Source organism: Colossoma macropomum, unplaced genomic scaffold (genome assembly GCF_904425465.1).
Source record: "Colossoma macropomum unplaced genomic scaffold, Colossoma_macropomum, whole genome shotgun sequence".
Lineage (NCBI taxonomy): Eukaryota > Metazoa > Chordata > Actinopteri > Characiformes > Serrasalmidae > Colossoma > Colossoma macropomum.
In genome coordinates, this window is record NW_023494792.1 from 14,451,686 (window position 1) to 14,461,817 (window position 10,132).

At 37.6% G+C, this 10,132-nt stretch overlaps 1 protein-coding gene across 3 annotated transcripts; it reads right to left on the bottom strand.

Annotated features, from left to right (window-relative positions):
* Positions 1–1,437: 1,437 nt before the first annotated feature.
* parp16 (poly (ADP-ribose) polymerase family, member 16) lies at positions 1,438–7,550 on the bottom strand. 3 transcript variants are annotated; one of them, XM_036576119.1, is made up of 7 exons: positions 7,177–7,550; positions 6,052–6,254; positions 4,732–4,869; positions 4,371–4,577; positions 3,867–4,038; positions 3,511–3,655; positions 1,438–2,681 (listed from the first exon to the last, which is right to left on the bottom strand). In XM_036576119.1, the coding sequence occupies exons 2-7, from the start codon at positions 6,238–6,240 to the stop codon at positions 2,546–2,548; spliced, it is 987 nt and encodes a 328-aa protein (XP_036432012.1). In that variant the 5' UTR covers positions 6,241–6,254; positions 7,177–7,550; the 3' UTR covers positions 1,438–2,545. The 3 variants fall into 3 exon arrangements, with proteins under 3 accessions (XP_036432012.1, XP_036432011.1, XP_036432009.1); XM_036576118.1 differs by having other exon boundaries at positions 6,052–6,257; XM_036576116.1 differs by having other exon boundaries at positions 6,052–6,248; positions 7,177–7,543.
* Between the last annotated feature and the right edge of the window lie 2,582 nt (positions 7,551–10,132).

The window sequence follows — 10,132 nt, forward strand, 5'->3', positions numbered from 1 at the left end:
CTAAAAACACCCCTTGGTGATAATCTTTAAATCCACATTTTATGTTATTATTGTGTAAATAAAACAACGAATATTGTTAATATGGAAAACGTTTGAACAGTAGTGTAACGTGATAACACGATTATCACAATCAACTTTTTACATATGAATCCTTATTTAGTAACAAGCGGATCCTTCCTTTATTGCATATAATGAAATACTCTCTGTAGCTGCTAATCAGTCCTGTTAGGAGGTTGTTTTGGCCCATTCCTTCATACAAAACTGCAACAAGGAATGAGCAAAATAGGAATGAATGGTGCTCTGTACACCTTTTCTATATGGATAAAATAATCTGTACTTGATGAATTGTCATTATTAATAGGTGATGTTCAGAACATGAGCCAGGAATTGTATTCTGATAAACAAAAGACATACAAATTCACACACAGACACACACACATCATCTAAGCCTCTTATCCTCCTGGGTGACATACAAATTTCATCATTTTGGCAAAGAAATTTTGTCAACTGATTTAATTTTGGGTATCTGACACCGATCTACTGCGCCTTTCTTTGATCTTGTAAAAGCTCCTTGTCCTCTTTGTGTATACGTAAGTACTTGGTGGGACTGATAAGGTCAGATAGGAGGCTAGAGTGGGTAGGCATATACTGATCCCTGAGAGAAAGGTGCCCACCTGGGACATTCTCTTACACCGACTGGCTTGTTACTGAATAACACCGGGTTTATGGGCCTGCAATAAGGCACGCATTCATGAGCCAGAAAAAAAAGCCTTGGCTTACAATAGCACAGTCTGTTCACTTTCCTTTTGATGTCTGGTTTATATTACAATTCATGAAGAGAGTAAATGGTTAATTCTGATAAATCTGTACTCCTCAGACACTTTTTATGGGTTTATGAGGTGTACAAGAATTGGGCTACTTCTCATGTTGGCAAACACCAGGATTTCTCACAGTGATCAGAGGCAAGTAAGTGCAATAATATATACGAATGTGAATATTTTTTGTATAATTTATAATTATTTTGAACAGAAAATAGTTTAATCAGTTATAAAAATGGGTCTATGTATAAAAACTTCTACAGTGTATTAGAAACAGTTTAAAAACCTTGCTCTGGTTCACTAAATATAAAATTTTTAGTTTTTTGTGTTTTGTGTTTCTAATAGATGTTAACAAAAGTTTTAAGTTTCCTTTAATAAAAACATCATACACAAGAATAACACTAACAATAAGGGTGCACTTAAGGTGTACATGGAGCTGCATTATCAGAGATCAAAGCTTTCTTCACAATTTTATCAGCCACTATCATCAATATATATATTGCCCTGCCGCTGTTGTTGATAACAATGGACAAAGACAACAGCTGGTGTCGTAAAAGACAACAAAATCTAAGACAGTAATATTCGTTTTGCGTATGAAGTGTTAAGAAATATCCTGAAATGCTGGAAAGATGTGTTTATTGATTCAAGTGTAAACTATTTTATAGGTCTATTCACAGAACATTAGGTTCATGTTCATGGACACAATACATACTTAAAAGATTCAAAGAGAAACAACAGTAACTGAGAATGAGAACACTGTACCAGTTATATTTATAAAATGATTTAACAGCTGAACATCATTAACTGAACATAAAATGGCAATATCCCCTACCCGGACACAGTTCTTAGATTACTTTTTTCTGTCCTTTTAATTACCAACATAATGGTATTTCACTGGATTTAAGCAATGCTGACCAACTCAGGTCCCGGTATTGATTCCATTAACAAAAAGACAGTTGCATTTACTTTTCAACAACTTCATGCGCAACAAACTGGGGATTGTTAGTACTCAATGATAGCTGGCAGCTGAATTTAGGATTTTGCTTCAGAGTCACAAGAGTACATGAACTCAAATAGTGCAAATTCATTATGCTTGCACAACATTTCTGTGAGATGTCTAAAATTAAAACATAATACAACTCTGATATAACATGAAAGCTACATTCAATTAACAGATTCTAGATTGTCCATCCTATAAACAGTAAAGCGATGATGGTGGTCCACGAACGTTACCCTAAGATTCATTCAAATAAGCAGCAACAGGCTTTGGCAATATCTGAGCCAAAAACCAAATATATCTATATTACTGAAAAGGCATACAGGGCAGCATTTTGTCCCTCATCATTTGGTTGTACAGTTAATATAAATGATTCCACATTTCTATATAAGTAAAAAACACTAGACATTAGTCCTTTGACAAGCTACATGCCACAGTGTTACAAAAGCCCACGGCACAGGCAGGCAGGCCTTTATCCATATATTGATAAAAGATGTTATGTCATTAAAACTGCTTACATTGCCCAAGTATTAAAAGCTACTTACTACTGATAATTAAACGACTGGTGCCTGCAGTGTAACTTTTACACATCAAGGGATGGAATAAAATGTGATTCCTGAGAATTGTCTTCTTTGTTGGTGTTATAAACCAAGTTGTCGAATGACAGTCTTTGTGTGCCAAAGGAAAAGGCACTTTGGATTGGAGGCAAATGTGACATAAGGAGTTTGGATCACCGGAACATTCTATGCCAAAATGACTGGAAACTAGTAGAGTTGAAGGCACCAATGAATATGAGAAGCAGAAGATAGAGACCCATCATAATGGCAAAATGGTGTCTGACCAGCCATGAAGTCCTTTGTGTGTGTCTGAAAGCAGTGAGAAAACAGAAAAGTCACCCAATAATTCACACTTCAAGTTATTTGGACTTTGGCTTTAATTACTTCAGTTATGTCATTACTAAAATTATTCAACTAAACTATCGCTCTATGTTGAAATACTTGACTAACTTGAGCCAGCATGTCTGGCATCAAAAATATTTATGCATTAAATTATGTGACGTTTCCTCAAAAACACAAAAATACTACTGAGAAAAAACTACTTTAGAACACTGCAGTGAAGTGAACTGCGTGTAATTATGAAGTGTTATGCATGCATGCAAGTTCAATTTAACTCAATACAAATTTTACTTCAAGTTAGTGAAGATAATTTTTATTGAGGTGAAAGTCTACAAATGTGCACTCTAATTGACACCCTCATTAGGGTTGTCCCTATTTACAAAAACTTGGGTATTTAGATTGATGATGCAGAAAATAAAATCACAGGAATGCAGCCAATGTTTGTCATGCTGACTACAGATAATGCTGACATTTTTCTCTTCTGGATGTGCTGAACTGAGACTCTGCATACTCAAACTGCTCCAAAAGTTACTGGACCATAACTGGGACAGACTGAGACATGTTCTTATGTTCTTCTATTCCTTTCCACACCCCTCTTACAAACCTTTTCTTAATATATTAGTAATAGATGAATATATTATTTTGAGAATTACATAACAGTACTAAATTCTGAAATGTTATGTTGTGTTTCTATGCATATATATATATTTTCATGCTGATTGATGGATAGGGTGTTGTTTCATGTATATATATATATATATATATATCCATCAATCAGCATGAATAAATTCTGTCTCACCTGGTTCTGTATCGTTTCTGAGAGTAAACCAGCAGATATTTCACTCTCAGCAGCTCATTGTTGGTGACTACAAAGTATTTCTCAGGCACATCTCCTCCCTCGCTGTTCCTTGCCCTCAAACGCTGGCGGTCAAGGCCCTCGGAATCTAAAACATTTTTGCAAATCTTAAAAATAAATTTCTCCTCTAAAACCATCACTCAACTGTTGCAAGAATAACAAGCAATTTATTAGTAATATTTTGGGTCAAAGCTTAAAGAGTTTGTTCTGGATTACAAAAACGTCTGAAACTGTTCCCAGGGAACACTTGTGAACATCAATGATGAAGGTATATTCTTCCTTTTTTTGTGGTACATTACCTTTCTTCTTCACCTGGCATTTCACATCTGGGTGATCAATGATCTCACACAGGGCAATGCAGCTTAGTAATGGCCCAAGGACACTCTCACGCCACCCATTTCCATGGGGACTGTAGAGGAGAGCCATGCTAAGGTCACTGGTGAGGTAAGTGCCTTCCCCGAACAGCGATGTCTGAAAGAAAAAAGAGCAGTAATAGCCTCTGCTTCTTCTCAAACAAAGGAACGTCTGCAAAAAAGGCTAATGCAATCATGCACTCAGAAAAAGCAGTACAGTTATGCCAATGGTAAGATAACATAAGGGCTGTAATCGCTGTCTTCACACATATTATCTTAACACCCGCTGATAAGAAAACAGAACCACCACCGACGCCAGGAAGAACTCCTAGTAAACGTTACTAATTTTGCTGTTTTAGGACCAGGGCCTTACACCAAACCCAATTTTAACTCTTCTTTAAAGGAATGGAAATTTTGTTTCATGTGAGCCTAAGAGAAAAAGGCACTGACCTTATTCAGATGGCAGTGTAAACCGTTGTGTACAATGGAATGGAAGTTCTCCAGTCGGCTACCGTGGAATGCATAGACAATGTCCCGTCCTGCCCTTGTCTTCTCAAACTTAGAGTTCATCTGTTCACAGTACTCTAATTCAAAAAGGAAGTCTGGCACAGGAGAGCAGATCCCCTCATTTTGTACCAGTTGGCTTAATCTGGCCCACTGAAGATGAAAGATTTAGAAAAAAATGAGAGAATTTAATTTACAATTAACTTGTACTTAATTATTTGAAACACTGTAAAACAACAACATACTATTTCACACCATTTTCAGTCAATATAGACTCATATCTATAATATTCAAATTTCAGATGCACCTCTTCTTTCTGGATGGTCTTCACAGAAAAACTCTTGGATGAGAGCACCCAGTGCATTAGCGCCAGATGATGATCTCCCTCTCCCGATCCCAGGTGGACCAGGTCTCTAACACTTGGCAAGGAGCTCACATCTTTCTGCTGTGGAAAACACAAGGAACAAGCTCTTTTCCATGCATAGTTCAGGTTTTCTTTGAATTTCCTTTTGCAAGATATTTGAGCCAAATGAAGCAACTTATGCTGCAGGACAGTCATGTTGTTTGGAGAAACCAAAAAGTCAGACATGCCAACTTCTGAGAGTTATCTAGATGACTCCTTACATAGATCATTTATAGAGTACAAGGAATGGGTCACAATTTCCCTCTTTAGCTTTTAATAAGTAAAACGTTCTTGTGTTTTGTGACAACAAGCTTATCAAATTTAAGTGATATTCATGCCTAAACTTAGATGTATTGTGTATTTATTGTGTAATACAGGATTACAGCATTGTATTTCTCAGTCTTCTCAGTTTGACAGAATTGATGATTTTATATTGTTTGCATGTATTCGCTCTTCAATGTTCTTTCACTACAATACCCAGCATTCACTATGCAAACACATCATACAATCACTGGCGGACCTTGTAGCGTCAACCAATCCTGACTGCTAGTCCAGCCACTGATCTACAGGTTAATAAACACAACCAGGCTAGCATTAATGTAGCTCAGTGATCAAACAAAACTGCAATTCAAAATTGCAAAAGGAAACAGCAATTCTCTCTTTATTCAACAAGTTTTTACCCTTTTAGCCAGAGAACAGGGCCAGACTGAAGTCTCTAAATATCAAGGTGGCTACCAACTTCAGCATTTAGCTTGTTGTCCTCCTCATGTCATGAGTCAGTACTGTTATTTGAGTAATCCAATCTCTCCACTGTAGTGATGACTAGAAAACTACAATTATACGACTGCAATAAGATATTCAGCTTCTTACCTGTAACATTAGCTTTCTGCCTTCTTTCTGCATTAACCAGCTAAACCAAAAACAGCTCATCCACTACAATCCACCCTAAAGTAGTTTTACTTTTTTAAATTTCCTCCCACCTTCAAGAAACATCATCAGAAGGGTTTTTTCCTAATCTTTAAACTAGAAAATCTTGCTCTAAAGACCACTGCAGCACTGCTGTAGAATGTGAGTAAGCATGTTAAGCATAATAATTAATATAAAAGTAGGATATGGGCCCTTTAAAATCAACTGTCAGTATGATTTATACCCATACAAAATGATACATGAAAAACACTGCGTGGTGATATCTAAATCACAAATGAACAGAATACATATTCTTACCAACTCTTCAAAATCTTTTATGTCTCCTCTGAGGTATCGAGACGGGAAAGGTCTCAGCACAGAGTCTCGTTTGTAGTTCTGCACAGCGGCCACAAAAAGACTGCAGCGCAAATCTGCGGCCACTGGGTCAAGATGGAGACAGGAGCGGACCAGCTCTCTGACTGTGGCTGGTGGTAAAGGCGGCTGCATTCCCAACACTGTAACTCCAGTAGACAGAAAACAACAATAAAGACCTGTATAATACAGTGAAGAGTGAGATGCCTACACAGCAGTGTCATAACAGGCACTTTGCAGCCAATTCAAAAGTACTATGTGCCTGAACACGAGTCAATAACTACAGTACTGGTACAGCAGCTGTAGCAGCTCGAAGCAGATCTTAAAGAGTTTTCTGAAACCGCAGTCGTGAGGTTCGCTGGCCGTAAATCTGGATTGCTTCAATGTAACGTTAACTTTGTAAACCTCCTTAAGTATTTCTGTAACTTACATATATATCTCCTTACGATCTTGAATCAAACGATATAGCGTTACCTAACTTACATTAACTTGATTGCGTGTATTTTGGGTTAACAAGTTCACACGTTTATGATACAGCACTGTTTTAACGTGCCCCATCACAGGCATCGCACATATGTTAACTAGCTACCACCCTCGGGGAGAAAGCTCACGCTACACAGCTCTGGACTTCAGCTTGAAGTACTTGGAAGCTAGTCGGCTAAGCAACGTCGCTAGCTAATTAGCTAATCGCAAGTTCAATTTCTAGTTAGGTTAGCTGGCTAAAATACTCTCTGTGGTGCTGCACTTAATCTTGTTCGGGAAGGCTGCGGTACCAGTGCTGAACCGAGCAAACGTTTATCAGTATTGTTGGACTGCTAGCCAACGTTAGCTAGTTTGTTTACGTAGCGTTAGCCTAATGAAGTGAGTCAGCTAACGTTAGCTAGCTGGCTAGCTTGGCAAGTGATAGCTGTTCGCTAAATGAACAACACAAGGTTACCTGGACAAACAAACAACATTTTTTAGCTAGCTAAATGGCAGAACTAGGTTATCAATCTGTTGATAAACGGCACAAGCCTGGAAGATTGCCGTGCTGGACAGTTAGCTAGCGTTAGCTAAGATAACTTTGCTTACCTCGCTGGAGTTGAACAGCTCAGCTTTTACAGTCATCAGTCTCCAGTGTCTCTGTCTGTCCTTTTCCCACGGTTCACTTCACTTCATCATCATGTGTGAGCAGTATAATGTGCCGCCAACGAGCACCTTGCCATTAGTTCAGCTTTACTGTGTTAAACTTTTTTGTCGCTAATGTTGCATGAAAAAATATCACTGTGCCCAGAGCTGTGGACAGTGGTCTTTAAGCTCCCTCTCTTTGTTGCATCGAGTATTTTACCACCAGCACCAAACCAGCCCTCTAATCTGAAGAGATCAGCACACTGACTGAAGTGGCTTTGAGTGACACTGTTACAGCTTCAGTCATAATGAAAATACTTTACATGGAGTTATAAGGCATACCTCTAAATCAGAGTCAACTTGGAAACACCGTGCTGACCCTGCTCACAATGTATAAGCAATAAACTGCTCAAGAGAAACTACAGGAAACTGGCAGACTTTCCACATGTAAATCAAATTCTTTAGCATGTAATGTCCAATTTAGGTTTAAGCAAGTCATTTTTTGAATAAGTGATAAGAGAATATAATTTCTGTAAGATAATGTACCTCTCTATGCTTTTGTAATGGTTCAGATGATGCTTGATGGTCAAGTTTAATTAACTGAAATAATTCAAGAACTGTTTAATTTATTATGAAGACACAATTCAGCACGGATAAAACAACCTGCTTGAACAGTGAGATAGATTTTCTAATAGGTAAATTCAGTCATTCAGAGTGGTTTGATGTAAAATGCTTAGTTCCAGAGAAACCTCTATTCAGAACTGTTCTCAGTGGTGGTGATAACCTGTATATCTGCCCCATATCTCTACAATTATGAACAGCAGTTGCTTAGCATAAAATAGATAAATATACCCACATTTTCTGTGTCCCTTTTGAATGTCATCACCATAGCTAAAAAGCTAGACATTACACTACTTGGTTGCATAAACACATAATGTTGCTTTCACCTGTGAGAAATACAACATCCCACTCAGTTCAACTGTTTGAATTGCTTTCCTGAACTGAACAACTGAACTGATCAATGCAAGAGTGTGCAGACTTAATAATCAGGTTGAAAATACTACATCTGCATCCAAAACCAAATGCTGCTATACTGTGCATACTGTACTGATGAATTTACTACTAATGTTGGTACCATGTTAGAATGTGGTTTTGGATGCAGCCTGTAACAAGCAACCCACGAGATATGCAGCCCTAGTCTCCCCCACAGGGAGAGTTTGTCTGCTGGTTAAAAACATGTTTAGCATTAATAACTGGTTGATTCCACAGTTTTGGTGTCATGTAGCCTTGTAAATCAGCCCTTCTCGCTACCCACTGCGCCACCGTGCCGCCAGAATGATACTTTTATTTTTTAATTTGATCTGTCTCATTTTCTTATATGATTTTAAATTACTCATCATTTATTGTATTACTGTTAAGCTTTATCACCTGTCTGTAAAGCACTTTGAGCTGTCACTGGCGTGAATAGTGCTATATAAGTAACAATTATTACTATTATTATTATTATTACTTGTCCTCTGACTTCTCTTTACAGCCAGTATAAAAATGGCTTGTAAAAGAGATTGGAAAAAATAACTACATGTGAGTCCCAACTGTCATGGGTGACTCATCTGTATGACGACATGTACGTGTCACTGAATCTAAAAATAGATGAAGGCAAATGTATGCCAGGCTGCCAGCGAGTGTACAGCAGGACAAAGGGAGTGCACTAATAAAAAGCTTAGTGTTCTGTTGGAACCATGTGTGATAACACTTTCAATCAGAATTGAAAGCTCTGTAATCTCTCATTTCCTCCTCTGAATGTCTGAGTTTAAGAAACATACCAAATTTGTACTCTTTCCTCTAACTGCAGGAGTGAGGTAGAGGAGTGTGATGATGAAGATGCACAAGAGAAAGACAGATTCATGTTTTCTGTGACAACGAACGTCACAGTTACAGGTTCCATTGTCAGTTTTTTCCTTTAGCAGTTAGAACCAAAGAGTATTATTTAAAGGGGAATTCCTGTTATTTTAAAAATTCAATCGTTGAGATGTGAACAAAGTCATCCACAATGGTTTGATTTGAAATGGTGTGTTGTGGAGAAACTTTCTGACTACTTACAGTGGTGATAGTAGGAACCAGGGGTCACAATGTCACAAATACAGCCTTTTTATTTGCTGTCAAATACGGCCAGTTAGCCTCATGGTGTCTTCTGAACTTTTATATGTTGTGTTGGTAATGATAAAAAACACACACACACATTATCTAAGTTGCTTATCCTTTTGGGTCACAGGGAGTAATGATAAAATAGTGAAAGTGAAAACTGAAAAATAAGTTTTTTTGGGAACTGTTATGCCTCAGAACATCTTGTCGGTACTTTTACATCATGAACTAATTTTAAAAATACATTTTTTAGGCCAAAACCTCATAAAACCCATTACAAATCACAAAACAGTGTTTCAGGCATCAAGCAACACATTTACAACCATTTCAACTTCCCATGAGGGGAGGCATTAAACTCTTCAGACATCTGGTTCTTATCACTCTCACTGTAAACAGTTCTGACTCTGTAAGTTTCTCTAGAACAGCACATTTCACACCAAACCACTCTGAATGATTTTGTCTATGTCTTTACCGTCAAAATAATGCAGAAATTTTGGAAAGTAAGTTGAATTCCCCTGTAATATATTTTTAAAGATGGGATGGTGGAGAATAGAAGGGCAAAAGAGTTTTTTTTTCAGCTGGAGATCTGGGTCCTACACTGACTAATTCTTCTTCTGTTGTCTGTTTTTGCCACTGAGAGGTCAGTGTTTTACCTTAATCTCAGAATTAAATGAGAGTTCTAATCCTTCCATTTAGTCACAGATATCTGGCAAGAATGTGTAATAAGAGTGTAGATATGCCCAAGTAGAGCACCTTCTTCCACTCCACAAAAACCAAA